Source organism: Lepidochelys kempii, chromosome 10, assembly GCF_965140285.1.
Source record: "Lepidochelys kempii isolate rLepKem1 chromosome 10, rLepKem1.hap1, whole genome shotgun sequence".
Lineage (NCBI taxonomy): Eukaryota > Metazoa > Chordata > Testudines > Cheloniidae > Lepidochelys > Lepidochelys kempii.
Genome location: NC_136389.1, coordinates 46,517,899 through 46,533,691, shown reverse-complemented (window position 1 = coordinate 46,533,691; position 15,793 = coordinate 46,517,899). Strand labels below are relative to the sequence as shown.

Genomic DNA, 15,793 nt, shown 5'->3' with positions numbered 1-15,793 from the left:
TACCCCCACTTGAAATGAGGATCAGCTGCAGAGGTGCAAATGGCAGCATACAACAGCTTTGCACTAGGGGGTGGCAGCTACACTGGGGTAGCCCCATGGCTGTAATCAGAGCAAATAAGGCCCACATCAGCCTAGGGCAAGAGGTGAAGGCTCTCAGGGCTCAGCAAGGTCAAGTTCCAGCATGGCAAAAGGAGAACAGGAAACTCAAGGTTGCGTCTTAGGGCTCATGTGGCTCAATATGTTTATTAGTGAGCGTTCAGCAGGCACAACGGTATTTACGCTAGTCAAGTCCAGAGAGGACTGCAAGGCACTTCTGAGGGACCTGATCCAGCAAGGTGAACTTCACTGGTGAATAATACAGTGTAATACACCTTAGAGGGAATACTACTAATACGCATCTCAGGGGTCTAAATTACCTGTGTGGCCCCAAGAAAGGGAGCTGGGCATCCCTGTGGGCAGCTCAATGAAAGCCTCTGCCCAATGTGCAGCAGGACCAGTTACAGGCACCAGCAACATGTTTAGGTGCACAAAGACTGGGATTGAGAACAGCGGTGAAAACACCATTGTGCCTTCTCTAAACCGCTGGTACACTCTTGCCATGTTCAGGTCTGGTTACCCCAGCTCAGAAATCCTGGTGCCAGAGAGCAGGTGCAAAGATGAGGTGGAATGCAGCTGGGGGAAGGTTTTCCCAAGCAGAGACTGAACAGATTAGCCATATAGCATTTAGAAAGGAGGGGACATGGAGAGATATGTAAGATTAGTTTGGGGCTCTTGCACTCCCGGGGCTCTTGTTTGCACTCCCAGATGAACAGCCCAAAGGGAAGCCCAATGAAATTAAAAAGCAGCAACTTTCCAACTGGAAAAAGGGGACTGTTTTTAAACGCACTATAGTTTATAAATGGAACCTGTGGAACTCCCTGCCCCAAGTGCTGGGGGCCAGAGCTCAGGAGGCTTGAACACAGAATGCGAATTGGATTTCAGAAAGGAATTAATTCAGGGACGTTCTCCGGCCTGCCTTCCACTCAGTCAGCAGGATGGTGAACATGGTCCCTGCTGGCTTTGGAATGTATGATTTGAATAATGAGAAGGGATGCAGCTCCATGAGAGGGGAGAAAAATTTCAAAGGGCTCAAACCTTTCAGACATCAGGGCAAAAGCCAGCCCCTGCTTGATGGCTCAGGAAGCAACATCACTGCAGCCATGGGAGCAGGGGTTTCAGACCTTCCTTTGGACCACATCGCTGGCCAGGCTCTGGTGTACCTCATCAGCAGGCGATGGAGTTCCAGCCAGGATGACTGGGAGCCGTTGGGTCTAATCACTGCACTCCTCAGAGATTGTACCTGCCTTGGGATGGGGGCTGTAGCTGTGCCAGGGAGGGTGCCAACTGAGGCACTGGTCTCAGGATCCGGGTGGTGTTGCCTACCCTACACCTGGGAGGGGGTAGGTGCAAAAAGACTCTAGAAAAATGAAAACCCTTATCCTTTGTCCCCAGCACCACACACAGTCCACCTCCTCCACCCCACAGACAAACACCTGCTATGCTGGGCTTTGGGTAACACATTGCTAGGCACCATATCACCCCCCAGCTAGCTGGAGAGCAGGAAGGAGGGGTATCCTGGCCCCTCCAGCCGGGAGAGACGCACTGGAGAGCAGGCCAGTCCATTGCGCTTTATTACTCGCGCACACCTGGTTGCCAATACACAGACGAGTATGTCCATGGTTATCTTACAACAGGCTGACTGAGAGCAGGAAACAACCCCGGCAGAAAGGTGAAGTGCAGCCGCAGCCACAGAGCACAAAGCACCAGCCAGGCAGCTCCCTAGCACAGACAGCCGGGCCTGCAGCCTTGGCTGGGCACCCGGCTTTGTAACACCGCAGCACTGCTGCTGCCAGCTCCAGTCACCTCCATTGGTACTGAAGTTCTGTGGCATCCTGGTCCAACACCCCATGGTCACAGCTATTCTGTGCTCTGAGCCCCATGGGACAAGGGCTCAACAGCTCCCCTCCCTCTGAGCTGGCCCAGGCTGACCATTAACTGCACTAGCCAGTTAATTGCGGTCACTGCTAGAAGAGGTGAGTGAGTTAACAGGCCCGAGCCTGCTCCTGTGGGATCCTAATGGAAACAAGGCAGGGGTAGCTTTTACCGCAGTGCAGCTAGGCAAGGGCACCTGCGGGGGGTATAGTACTGACCTCCCCAGCTCCACAGCAGTAAAAATTGCTCCCTGTGCCTTGGCACTGCTAGGCATTCACAGCAAGAGAGCTGCTGTGTATTCATTCTCGTAAAACACCACCCGAATGTGCACCCTCCCTGTCCTCCCACGAGCAGGGATCAAGAGGGAGAAGGAAATCCAGCTGCACCTGTTACAAGTGGCTCTCTGCACTGGGGCATTATGGCAGCTGCCGGCGGTACCCCAGCAGGAGGGCTCTGATGTGTTGGCAAATACCAGGCTCAACCCTAGAGCAGCGAAGGCAAGGTGTAGCTTTCACACGAGACAGCAGGTGGAGATAACTCATGAAAACTACCCCCAGCCATGTCTATACTAGGGCTTCCCCTCCTGTTAGCTTGCAGTAAGATCACACCTCCTTTCCTGGTGAAGATGAGGCCTATGGGGATTTGCAAAGACGGGCTTTCGGCAGCTTGGTGGGGACTGTTTTGTTTCCAAGGTTGGCTCTGCTTGCGCCTTCCCTGTAGGAACAGCCAGAGGCTGTGTCTGTGCTGTGGGACTTTGCCCTGCCAGGACTGTTGGGAAGGCTCGGGCTGGCTGCGCGTAACCCTGTCACTGCAGGGAAGGCCTTCCCAGCTGCAGGGTTGTTAGTACTGGAGCCGAACAGCCATTACCAACACACCAACCAAAGGGCACCGAACAGAAGCTCACGCTTACGGAGCAGGCTTGTCTTCACTGAAGTTTCACTTCCAGTGACCTGCTCGTCTAGACGAGCCCTGGGCTGAGCCACAAACACTGTGGCAGTGACACCCCCAGGCAATAAGCGACCAACCAACTTGCGGTCAAATCGCTAAAGCAAACAAGCCCCTGCTGCTTGGCTGTTGTGATGCCCTCACTTCACCGCTTCCCCAGCCCAGACAGGACCTGCATTCTAATGGAACAAGCAGACAGGGCATTTTCAGGCCCCCATTGTCTGCCATGAAGAAGCAAGAAGAGAGCACATGGCCCGTGTCTGCCCCTTTAAACAAGGCCGCAGCCTCGCTGCCAGCCGCACTGGGAGGCAGTAGCCAAGGGAACTTGTGCCTGAGCCAAAGTCTGGCAGCATAAAGCCACAGGCACATCTCGCTCCCTGCCCCCGGTGCAGCTACATCGCCAGCGCTGAAGCCACGAGACCTAGAGACAAACCAGAAGAATGGAGGCCTGTGGGGGCAGGGCTGACAGGCCTGGGGGGTGAGAGGCAGGCAGGGCTGGGGCTGCCTCTGGGAGGCAAAGGAAGGGCTCACCTGTTGATCCCAGGAGCGAGAGGGTGTGTAGAGGCAGGGCAGAGTCGATAGAGAACAGCTGGGAAGGTGGGTTCAGACCTTCCCTGGATCCAAAGGGGTGAGCGAGAAGACCAGATGAATGCTAAATTACTGGGCTAGATGCCCAGGTGCACCACAGCAGCTCTTGGCATACAGGGGAGATAGAGAATGTGCCATCTTTCCACCGCTGAGCCTGGGGGCTGAACTGGCACCCCCTGCATGAGGTAGAACAGCCTTGAGGCTGCACTAACTTGAACCAGCTCCCATTAAGTCTCTCTGGTGGCCGGGATCAGTGGCCCCATCCCTATGGGAAAGGTGGGGAGCACAGGACAGGACTTGCATACAATGGGGAATCCTCAGCTCTGCCTTAGGGCAGCTTTAAATCTGGTTTGTGCTATGGCAGCATCACCAGGGCAAGGCCACTATTAAATCTTAACCCCACTCAGGGCTGCCTCGCTGGGATGTCCTACTGCCCTGATTGAGCAGAGCCCTGATCCCTACACTCCCCAGAGAGGGGCTGGCTCCAATGCATCCCACCGACTCCATGCCAAAACGCACCCAAGGCTGCGGCCCAGCCCGTGACTTTGGCAGCTCACAAAGAGAGGGTGTGACTGGCCTGAGGACAACAGGGTGCGGCTTGACTTGGTCAGGGCAAGGCTAGGTTATTTCTTCCCAGCCCAATTCTGCAGTGATCCAAGTGCCCAGGGCTGCATGTGGATGGGGTGCAGGAGAAGCTGCTTTAGGTTTGCCAGCGAGGGTGCCGCAGAGTGTACTGGCTCTGCTGGCAGGGATAGGATTTTCCCTCTCCCCTTGGAGAAGATTTGGAATATTTTTTCAGAGAAGCAGGAGGTTTGAACTCAGTGTTCCCCCCCCATCTGCCCCTCTGGGCTGGCAAGACTGGCACCCACCTACCATGGTGATTGGCACATTACAACACAGATACCCCAAGCACTTCCACTACCATAAGCAGCAGGGAACTAAATGGTGACATTTTAATTGCGCCCAGTAGATTCCAAAGTTAACACTCCCAGCTGAGAGGCCCCAGGCAACACCCCCCCCCCCACATACTCGGGCAGACAATGCTGCATTAGTAATATGTGACGCACACGTGGAAGATTGGCTTTGCATCGCTTTGCACCAGAGAAAGCAAAAAATCTGCCACATGGTTCTGTAGTGAGGGCTGGATGCTGCCAGACTTTCCAGGCCCTGGGAACCACAGAAAACACAGGGACATCCCCACAGGGCAAAGAGGGACCAAGGAGGCTGTCTAGTCATGCTCCCCTTACAGATTAGTGAGTAGGTACTGGGGATGGGGTGGGACCGGAGAGAGAAGTACTCAACTGGCCGGGCTCAGGGAAGCTACAGCTGAGGTTAGTAGGGCCTGTGTATGGCCCGTCAGGGAGCTGGGGTCAGGGATTTTGGGCACGTGTAGGGAAAACACCAGGAGGTGCTGAGAGCCAGGGGGGACCAAAGAGCTACCACGCCTTTGTGGCGCACATGCCCGAGCGGGGTCAGTGCACTGTAGACAGCTGCAGGCTGGCAGGGGAGCACCAGCCTGCTCGCTCTCCTCCAGGGGTCGCTGGTTCGAGTTACCGCCAACAGAGAACACCAGGGCCAGGCGTCGGAGCAGAGCCAGGGAAAAGCCAGCACAGTCTAAAGGAGGGACTCGGAAAACGAGCCCCAAAGTCACCATCAGGCAACAGCCAGTGCCCCCTGGTGGTCAGGCTGGCGCATTGCCCCAATACCCTCTGCACTGGGCACTGTGGCAGCTGCATGGCCCTGGCAGCTGGGGCTTCTTGGCAGGCTGGGCAGGCCTGGATGAGCTGTTGCTTTAAAGAGGTAACAGAGATGAGCTGCCATGCACCCTGCTGTGGCTGTGCAGGCCCCGCCGTGCACCGAGCCAGCTCCAGACCACTAGGCTACCCAGGGCACCCCGCACTGGTGCCAGCCTAGTCACTGCTTCACTCACACACCACACAGAGCGCAGTGCGGGGGGCGCACTGGGAGCCACAGGAAGGAGCAGCGGCTGGGTCCCCTTTCCAGGTGTGCGCGGTGGCATGCTGCCTTTGTGGCTGCGCCGAGACTCTGGCTACTGCAGCTGGCTGGACCTGTCACTATCCAGCGCTTTGTGCTTCAGGGCCAGCTGGGCCTCCCCAGCTTCAGTGGATTTCCGGGAGGCTTTGGGGCTCACAGTGCCCTTCCGGGTGCCCTGGGGGCTTGCCAGGCCTTTCTTCTGTAACTGGGGGCTGGACTGGGCTGAGGGGGCCTTCCTGCCCAGGGAGGGGCTCTTGGAGCCCTTGGGCTTGGCTGGCTGCTGCAGGCTCTCCAGACTCTTCAGGCCCAGGATCTCACAATAGCGGTTACACTGGTGGACAGCAGCAAACTGGTCCAGCAGGGCCGGGAAGCAGCTCTCCTTCAGCCCCTGGTACCTGCCAACAGAGCCATACTCAGGGCCAGTGCCCTGCCAAGGGGGCTCTGGGCCCGGGCGCCCTGCTCCCCACACACCCCCTGGCACAGCGAGGAGACAAGACACCGGGGCTGCTTGCAGGTCATAAGGGCTGCTGCCCTCTGGGCACATACCCCTTGCCGTGGGTGGGGGCGCTGACTCCCCACCAGGCTCCCATCCCCTCTGGGGCACCGCTGCACGGGGCTCACTGCATGGGCTGTGGCACTGCAGCAGGGGGCAAAGCAGCTCCTGGACCCGCCATTGTGTGTCCCCCAGACCCAGCCTCCCCTCTTGCAGCAGGCACCTGCCATCACATACCCCACCTCCCCACACAGTCCCCAGTCACTTCCCCTCCCACCCGCCATCACACACTAAGGAACTGGAACAGGAAGAGGAGAGCAGCAGAGGAGATGGGCCTGGGGCTGTACCGTGCAGGAGGAGGACAGAGCTATGGCTGGCTGAGTGACAGGGAAGGGAGGGTAGGGGGGCAAGGTCACCCCAGTGCACTATGACCACAAGCCCTGCAGAGAGGCTGGGGCAGCCCCATTGCGTGACAGACACAGCCCAGGTAGGGCAGTGCCCCCACAGCCCCTCTGAGAAGCAGGGGGTCTGCCAGCTCTCTGCCTTGGCCCTGCAGTCACTTACCCTTTCAGCTTTGTAGCTATCCTCACGTTTGTGATCTTCCACCCAACGCCTGCAAGGGAAGGGAACAGTCACCAGCCTCAGGCCGAGCCTGATGCAGCTCCCACAGCTGTCAGCAGGAGCCTGGCCACTAATTCTGCCAGGAGAGCAGGATTGGGCCCAAATAGTCTCCTGCATGTGGTGAGCCTCAGCTCTCTGGCTGGGGTCCAAGTCACTGAGCCCACCACAGGGATGGGGTGGGCACAAGAGGCACGGGGGGGGTGTGTGTCCCAGTCACACCTGCACAAGTGGTGCGGGCACGAGGGGCACCAGGGTGGGTCCCTGTCACCTCTGCACATGCAGGGTGGGCACGAGGGTCACCAGCACGAGTCCCAGTCACCCCTGCACAGGCGTGGTGGGGCTAGGGGCACTGGTGTGGGATCCCAGTCACACTGCATAGGCTGGGTGGGGCAAGGGGCACCAGCACAGGGCTCCAGTCCCCCCTTCACAGGTGGGGTGGGCACAAGGGGTACCGGTGTGGGGTCCCGGTCACCCTTGCGCAGGCAGGGTGGGTGCGAGGGGCACCGGCATGGGGTTCCAGTCACCCCTGCGGGGTCCTGACAAATCACGTTTAGGCCCCAAGTTGCCCTCTTTTCAACTGAATGCGCCTTTAGCTCTGTCCCTCTCCAAATTCCCTCCTTCACTCCTGCCCACAGGGCGCAGCTGCTGCCATCCCTGGGGCCGAGGCCAAGGCCCACGGGAAGGCTGGGAGCATGAAGGAGGGGCTGGGAGAGCGCGGGCTGGCAGGGCCCTTAGTGGAGTCACAGAGAGCCTGGGGAGGGGACAGTCCTACCACCTAAGGAGCAATGAGCAGTGACCAGCCCGCAGAGCCCCTCCATACAGAGACTGCAGCAGCCCCCGCCCGTGTCACTGCATCATCCAGTGGAGCAGAGATGGAACAGTCCCCGTTTCACACCTGGGGAAGCCCCGGCTCAGAGAGGTCACAGACCTGGGCTTTGAGTGTGCACTGGGTTTGAGTGCCCTGTCAGCACGCTTTCAGCTGCTGGCTCCAGCTGTCACTGGGCATTCTCTGCACCTCTGCAAATCAGACCCCAGGGGCCTGGAGTTGGGGACCATAGAGGAGAGGCTCTTTCTGAAAGCCTGAGGCCAAGGCCCTCCAGCCAGTGGCTGGCAGAGACAGGAACAGAGGCCAGATCTCCCAGGTTCCCACCTCCAGATGCCAATGCAGGCTGCCACTCTAGTACCTCCTAGTGCGCTTGGGGGAGAGAGTACTAGGGAAAGGCCCTGTCTGCCACCATGCCTGTCAGGATGGCGGGGTGTGGGGGCGTGGCTGGAGTCCTTGGCTGAAGGAGATTTGCCCATCTCCTTTTTCCAGCAGCCACCACTCCCTTGCTCTCTCTTGGGGGCAGGGCTGCCCAGACACAGTGCTGGGTGGTGTGTTGTAGGGGGTACCGCTGCCTTGGGCCCTGTGGCGCTGGGCCAGAGGAGCCAGGGACTCCTCCCTCGCCGGAAACTAGACGGCTGCCTCGGCCCGTACCTTCCATGTCGGTCACAAGGATGTTTCCATTTGTCCACTGGTAGAGCCAGTGCTGGAAGGCACAGCACTTCTGCGCCATCTCCGAGCTGCTCTGCACAGCTAGGCTGCCGTCCCGCTCCTTCACGCAGTACCGCTCAAAGGGCCCCACAAGGTCCTCTTCGATGGTGGCATAAGGGACAGTGTTGGCAGGTCGGTAAATGAGATACAGAGGGATGATCCTGGACAATGGCAAACGGCCTGGGTCAGCACAGAGTGAGCCAGGACATAAGCTGATGGGCTAGCTGTGCATCTAGCATGCAGAGCGCATGGCGGACCCCAACCCAGAGCCCACTGCCCTGAGCACAGTCCCCTGGCTGCTCCCTGGGCCGGGCTCCAGCCTGTCGGCAAGCTGCCCACACCTCAGCCATGCTAGCGACTGGACCTGCTCACGTGAGCCCAGGCCCCAGGCCCTTCCCACACAACGCTCCCAATTTGGCTTCTGAGCGCACCTGTTAATGAAAACAGGCCGCTGGATCCCTGCAGTGATGGGGCAGACAAGGCCATGCCAGTGCTGCCCACCATGGATCCCCCCCGCAAGTGAGGCTCAGGGTGGAAGGAGGAGGCTATGCTGCCCTGTGGCCCCTGCATGCTCAGGATGGAGGGCAGAGGCCCAACTTACTCCGGCACCACCCCGAAGTCTGGGATGGCCCGTGCTTCAGCAGCAAAGATCTTGCAGTACTCCCGGCTCGAGTTCTGGATTTTGCACTCCTGGGGATTCAAGCAAAGTCATTATCCCTTGCCGTGCCGGTGAGCCAGGTTCAGACAGCGTCCTACTCCTCCTGGAGAGCTCATAGACGGGCACCGGGGCACGTCCTCGCTGGCAATCACAGGACAAAGGGCAGCTCAGCGCACCAGAGCCTCTGCACCACACAGTGTGGGGAACAGCAGACATGACAGGTGTGAGTACTGGACAGCCGTGGAGTAGGCTGCGGGTGCTGGCCCCTGCCCCTCAGGGCTTGTGTGACAGCAGCTAGCTCAGGAGCAGGGAGGACGTAGGCAGGACACAGGCCAGGGCTGGGCAGGCAGCACAAGGGACAGCTCAGGAGGAGCAGGCAGTGGCAGGAGAACAGAGGTCAGGGGGTAACTGGTCAGAGGGGCCAGCAGGCCAGGAGCCTGTGCCCAGGCTGAGGAAGGCTGTTTCAGGCACTAGGGTGTGCATGAGGAAAGACAGGAGAGGGAAAGTGGGAGGAGAGAAGAGGAGTGGGGCCAGGGTTGGACAGGCTGGCAGGTGCAGGGAGGCGCTAAGGAGTGGCAGTGAGCTGCGTAGCAAGTGAGGAGCAGGCCAGCTGGGCAGGGGTGGGGGAAGCATGCTGGGCAGGAGCAGTGTGCCAGGTGGGGAGAGGGATATGAAGGGTATGGGGGTGTGTGCAATGCACGTAACAACAATCAAAGCACTGAGCCAAGTCAGAGTTTTCAGGCTGTCCTCATACTACAGGAACAAGGGGGCATGCCTGGGTGTGCCTGTTGGGGAGTGTGAGGGGAGGGATTGTGACCTGGGCATGCCTGCTGGGCAGCACGGGGGGAGGGGTGTGACCTGGGCACGCCTGCTGGGCAGCACGGGGGGAGGGGGCGTGACCTGGGCGTGCCTGCCAGGGAGTGTCGGGGGAGGGGATGTAGCCTGGGCATGCCCGGGGAGTGCGGGGGGAGGGGCATGACCTGGGTGTGCCTGCCAGGGAGCGTGCGGGGCCTGGGCCCACCTGGATGGTGATGTCGTAGTTCTTCTCGATGAGCGTGTTCTCATTCTTGGTCCCGAAGACGATGAGGTTGTGCACTTTGATGATGCAGGTCCGTCCGGACTCGAAGACGGGCTCCAGGCCATAAATTGTCCTTGCGCGACATGCTTTGCGCAGGAAGCCGGCGCCCACCTCCATGTCCTCGCTCACGACACGCCCAAAGAACTTGTCCCCCCAGTAGCCTGAGTCAGCCAGGCCTTTGGCGAACACCATGGGGGTCATTTCGATCTCCTCGCCGACTGGCAGAAGGAAAGCAGCGAGTGAGTGGTGGCAGGTGCTGCTGGGACCAGGGGGGCTGAGCAGGCATTAGGCTCACCCTGCCAGGGCCTGCAGCAGATTGGGCCCCTAGTGCATAGAGAGATAGCGAGGGCAACACGCTCAGCCCCAGGAGGAGGAGGGTGGGGAACAGCTCCTGGCGCATGCTAGCGCCCTCTCTGGCAGACTGGTGGCATGGTGCTGGAGGAGCCCCTCGCTGCAGGGCCTTGGGAAGAAGCTCCGGGTCTGCGATCAGTGAGCTTGACATCTGGCTGGCATTGGCCAACTGCCTGGTGCAAGGCCTTGCACATAGACACCAGCTCGTTAGGGAGGAATGGCTGGCTCCGGCCACACTGCACTGTGCGGTCACCCCTCCCACCAGGCACCCAGCCCCACCCCGCGAGGGGACACTGGGTTTACTCTCAGTCCAGCGGTAATGGCCTGGCCAGCACTCACTGCTCCTCTGGCTGTTCTCACTTTACCTTCAATTTCTTCTCTGGAGACAAATCCCGACAGCACTAGAGGAGAAACAGAGCCCTGGCCATTAGTGCCCTGAGGGGGACAGGCCTGTCTATCAGCCGTTCATCCCAGCCCCCTCCCTTCCCAGAGCCTGGGCTCTTCTCTGAGTGCCCCAGGGACACCCAGACCTGAAAGTGCCTTGGCAGCGCCCACGCACGAATGCACCAGTGTGACACAGTGACTACACTGACCGCTGGGCCCTGCTGCGCCCTTGTGCCCTCACTCTCCTGCCCCCGTCGCCCGGTATCCAACTCATTCCTCTGTCCCCTCCCCTTATCCAGTCCCAACCTGCCCCCCCCCCATACCCAACCCGCCTCACCTTCTGCGCTGAGCAGGAAGTCAGTGGAGTCGGTGCCATACTCATTCTCGATGGTGCACTGGTACACGCCACAGTCCTTCCGGGATGCCTGCACAATGGCCAGGGCTGCCTGCCCCTCATCACCTGAGCTAAAGAAGAATGGAGCCAGCTGGAGATTAGTGCTGGGCAGCCCCGTAGTACCTGTATTGTGGTAGGGCCTATGAGCCCCAGCTGCGGACCACAGCCCCACTGTGTGAGGAGCTGTACGCACCCACCCATCCAATGAAAGGACAGGCCCTGCCCCACAGAGCTTGCAGTCTGACTTCAGCCCTGCAGTGGGTGCATGTGAACTGAAAGCCAGGTGAATGCTATCAGGAGTGAAGTACGTAGCATGTTGGGAAAGGAATGTTCCCGTGTGATCCAGCGATACACAACCCAGGGGGTCTCAGGAAGCCACCTTGCTGCTTCATGACACTCAGGAGCTAAGGGATTATTACGGTTTCCTGTAGATTGTACTTGGGGAGAATTAAAAGGAAGAGAGACATCACCTCCTTCTCCCAGCAGCCCCTTGAACTCCAGCAAGGCAGGCTCGCAGGAGGACAGTTTCTTAGATTTGTTCCCTGAAAAGAAGGAATCAAAAATGGGAATCTCCCTCACATTCTCCGCAGTGAAGACAGATGCAAAGAATTCATTAGCTTCTCTGCAATTGCCTTGTCTTCCTTGAGTGCTTCTTTAGCATCTCAATTGTCCAGTGGCCCCACTGATTGTTTGGCAGGCTTCCTGCTTCTGATGTCCTTAAAAATTGTTTTGCTGTTAGTTTTTAAGTCTTTTGCTAGTTGCTTCTCAAATTCTTTTTTTGGCCTGCCTAATTATAGTTTTCACTTGACTTGCCAGAGTTTATGTTCCTTTCTATTTTCCTCAGTAGGACTTAACTTCCACTTTTTTTGCCTCTCACTGCTTCTTTTAATTTGTTGTTTAGCTGCGGTGGCAGTTTTTTGGTTCTCTTACTATGTTTTTTAATCTGGGGTATACATTTAATTTGAGCCTCTGGTAGGATGTCTTGAAAAAGTTTCCATGCTGCTTGCAAGCATTTCACTTTTGTGCAGGAAGGGTGTAGCCAAGAACAGGGGCCACAGCTCCTTACAGAGAAGCATCTGGTCTGGTGGGGCACCAAGCCCTGGGCCCTCTCAGTGAAGCCAGAACATCACTTGTACCCCTCATGGCAACCATGTGCTGTAGGTGAACCCAGAGTCCAATTGCTTAGGGGGCAGACTGCTTTCCCCTGCCCTTATCAGTGTTTCCCAACTCTCCCTGTGTCTCCATTATAGGATGTTGGAAATGTGGGTTCTGGAGACAGTGCAGGCCCTGCTTCTGTCTGACCTAGTCCCTTCCATGCACAGTGCAGAAGGACATACCATTGTTACAGGCTGGGCAGATGTTCCCTCAGTGAGGTTCATGGTCTTCTCGCTCGCTCTCTGCCCTAGGAGCTGGGCTCTGAGCATTAGCGTCTGCTGTGGTTAACAATGAACAGATTCTGTGATTCCTTCTATCCCACCTTGGCTTCTCTCTCTCTCTCCACAGCCAGGGGGCCTCTGTGCTAATGGCCGGGTGTACTTCACTCTGATACCAATGGATCCATGTTTGGACTTGTTAGCAGAGAGCACCTTCACCCCAAAATGACCAAGGTGGGTCTACGGTGTAGGCGAGAGGTGTGATTGTCACACATGCAGACAGACCCAAACTAGCTTAAATCTGCCTAGATCAAAGCCAGCTTGAGTAACAATAGCAGTGAAACACAGGCGGTGGCTGATCAACTATGCACGCAAAGTCCTGGGCGGGGTTGTACTCCAGACGCTAGCCTGCACTGCTTGCACTACACACTATTGCTCCTGGAGCTAGCTTTGCTGTTGCCAAATCAAAGCTAGTTTGGGTATGTCCACACAGGCTGCAATCACACCGCCCGGTTGCAGTGTGGATACACCCTCAGAGCTTGATAAGTGCAAGGCTAGATTTAACACATCAGCCACAGGACATGCACAATGAGTAAAATACAGCAAAGCTGGCAGATTACCTCCGTCTGGCTTCTGCTACAGGGAACTCATCCTTGTACCACGTCAGCTTTGAGTCACTCAAAATATTGAAGAACTGGCACCAAAGTTTCAGGTTTCCTGATGCATCCGAAAATTGTTCTGCTCTGATCTTACGAATCAGCTGGGGGGCTAAGGACAAAGCATATACCCGTAATACAGCTTTCACCAGGCAGGCTCTCAAAGTGCTACACAAACTGAGATACCAACTACATAAAAGGAGGAATTCATCCAGCGATGCAGCACAGCAGCTGTTCGCAGCAATGGGAAATTAAGAAAAATACCAGATCCAGCCTGAAGTGCCGAGGGAACTCAGGGAGGCAGAAGGCATTCACTAGAGTGGGAATTTGTGCTGGACACACCTGCTTTTGCCCTTGGATATCAAGTGGCCCCGAAGGGGACATCTTCAGTTTTACAGCTCATCTGAAGGCTAGTCTCTTCCGTCCCACAGTGCCCCCAGAGACCCCAGCAGCACTGACCGCAAAGGTGGAGCGCCACCAATGAGCCTGCCCCACCACTACCTGCAACACCAGCATAATGAGTACCTCCCATCCTCCTCTGAGCCACCTTGACCTTGCTTTGCTCGTCAGGTGGCAGATCTCAGCACTGGGTGGCCAATGGCACCAAACTGCTCTTGTTTTGGTGGCCTTAACAGAAATTTGAAAACAACATTTGAAAATATGTAAAATATGAGACAGGAAACAGATGGGCCAGTGCTGCAGTGGGACCAAGGACTGTTCAATGGTCTCCAAGCTTTACCTACTGCATAATCAGATTTGCATCTTTAATGCGGGCGGGGGACACTCAGGCAGCCTAAACCAGGGGTGGGCAAACTTTTGGGCCTGAGGGCAACATCGGGGTGCGAAACTGTCTGGAGGGCCAGGTAGGGAAGGCTGTGCCTCCCCAAACAGCCTGGCCCCTGCCCCCTATCCGCCCCCTCCCACTTCCCGCCCCCCTCAGAACCTCCCACCCATCTAACCCCGCCCTGCTCCTTTTCCCCTGACTGCCCCCTTCCAGGACCCCTGCCCCTAACCGCCCCCGGGACTCCACCTCCATCTCACCCCCCCCATCCCCTGACTGCCCGCCCCAGAACCTCTGCCCTATCCAACAGCCCCATTTCCTGTCCCTGACCGCCCCCTCCCGGGACCCCCCACCCCTAACCATCCCCCTGGGATCCCACCCACTATCCAACCACCCCCTGCTCCCTGACTGCCTCCCAGGACTCCCTGCCCCTTATCCAACCCCCCGACCCTGGCCCCCTTACCATGCTGCTCAGAGCAGCATGTCTCGGAGCCGCACCGGAGCTGGACACGCTGCCGCGCTGCCCCGCATGAGCGCGCTGCCCCGCCACTCAGAGCGCTGCCTGCACGGCGGAGTAGCTGCGGAGGAGGGGCTGGGGACTAGCCTCCCAGCCCAGGAGCTCAGGGGCCAGGCAGGATGGTCCCGCGGGCCTGATGTGGCCCGTGGGCCATAGTTTGCCCACCTCTGGCCTAAACCATGCCTCCTCTGTGTGTGCAGCACAGCAGAGACCAGGACAAGCATTCAGATAACTTGGCCTTCACTGATGTAAGCAGAGTCTGGATGAGCTCTCCCCTGACATCTAGTGGTGAGCTGTGGAAAAAGACTTCAGAAGCTGATCTTGTTTGCACGGACACACCCACCCTGCCTAGGTGCTCAGCATGATGGGATTGCTTATCCAAATGATCACTTGTGGCTGGTGTTGGATCCCCAGTCTCCTTGTTATTGGGGCAGGAGTAATAAAGTGTTGTTATCCTTGTTGTGTGAACCAAGGGCAGCAAAACTGTACCTGGTATACCACAATGGAGGGACTCATCCTCAACTGAACAGCACTCACTAGGCAAGGGACATGGATTCCACAGCCCAATGAGTTGAGAAAGGGTGGGTCATTTGACCATGGTATAATAAAAGAGCTAACTTAGATGTAATTCAGAGTCTTGTTACATGCTGTAGAGTTGCAATCACTGATACCTATGTCTAAGAATTAGATCCGTTTTGGGACAGTGTCTCTCTTGCAAGAGACTGCCCAGTGTGCACTAGCAGTGTGGTTCCCTGAAATCACTGAGAGCTGTATGGGGGCTGAAGGCATCTTGGTGAATGGCCAGCAGGGTGGCTGGTGGAGAGGCATGGTGAGAAGCCAGCAGAGAAGCTGGTGGAGAGGGCCAGAGCAGAGGCACGGTAATTGATCCTTGGTGCAATGAGTGAGTGCCTGAGCAGTGCAGTGTGTAAGGTGCCTCCTTACTCCTCCACCTTCCACATAGGGTGGGAGGTGAACTCTGCAGAGGAACCTCTGAACTCCTGGGCTGCACTGGCCAACGACAGCAACTGTGAGTGGGTACAGAAAAGGATTGGGCACGTTAAAGGGACTTCTGTGTTTCTGGACTTAAGACCCTCAGGGGAAAAGGACACTTGGGGGTGGGTCTTTTTGTTATGGTTTATGTTTATGAACCCCAGTTGCAGTATTTTCCCAAATTAATGCTGAGTTAATTCCCTCCTTTTATTCAAAGGTTTTGCTACACTCAGACTCTGTGCTTATGAGAGGGGAGGTATTTCCTCTTAGAGGCAGACAGGGGGTGGTGTGTAATTGTCCCAGGTCACTGGGTGGGGGCTTGAGCCTGTTTTGTGTTGTTTTGTTGAAAAGGAACCTCGAGAGACTGACCCCAACCCTTGTTGCTGCTGGCTCCACCTGGCAGAAGGGTTACACTTAGATTCCTCATGACACAGAGATTGGGGAAGTCCCATCTCTGGTAACTC

General features: G+C 57.2%; 1 protein-coding gene across 1 annotated transcript in view; it reads right to left on the bottom strand.

The window, feature by feature from the left end:
- Positions 1-235: 235 nt before the first annotated feature.
- The window catches only part of ALPK3 (alpha kinase 3), an 88,696-nt gene continuing 73,138 nt past the window's right edge, over positions 236-15,793 (bottom strand). The window contains exons 6-13 of the mRNA XM_073363255.2: positions 13,006-13,153; positions 10,956-11,083; positions 10,600-10,635; positions 9,827-10,101; positions 8,749-8,837; positions 8,091-8,308; positions 6,557-6,605; positions 236-5,894 (exon numbers count right to left, since the gene is read on the bottom strand). Of these exons, the coding sequence (XP_073219356.2) occupies positions 5,555-5,894; positions 6,557-6,605; positions 8,091-8,308; positions 8,749-8,837; positions 9,827-10,101; positions 10,600-10,635; positions 10,956-11,083; positions 13,006-13,153 (1,283 nt within the window). The 3' untranslated portion in view covers positions 236-5,554. The remainder of the gene's footprint in view (positions 5,895-6,556; positions 6,606-8,090; positions 8,309-8,748; positions 8,838-9,826; positions 10,102-10,599; positions 10,636-10,955; positions 11,084-13,005; positions 13,154-15,793) is intronic.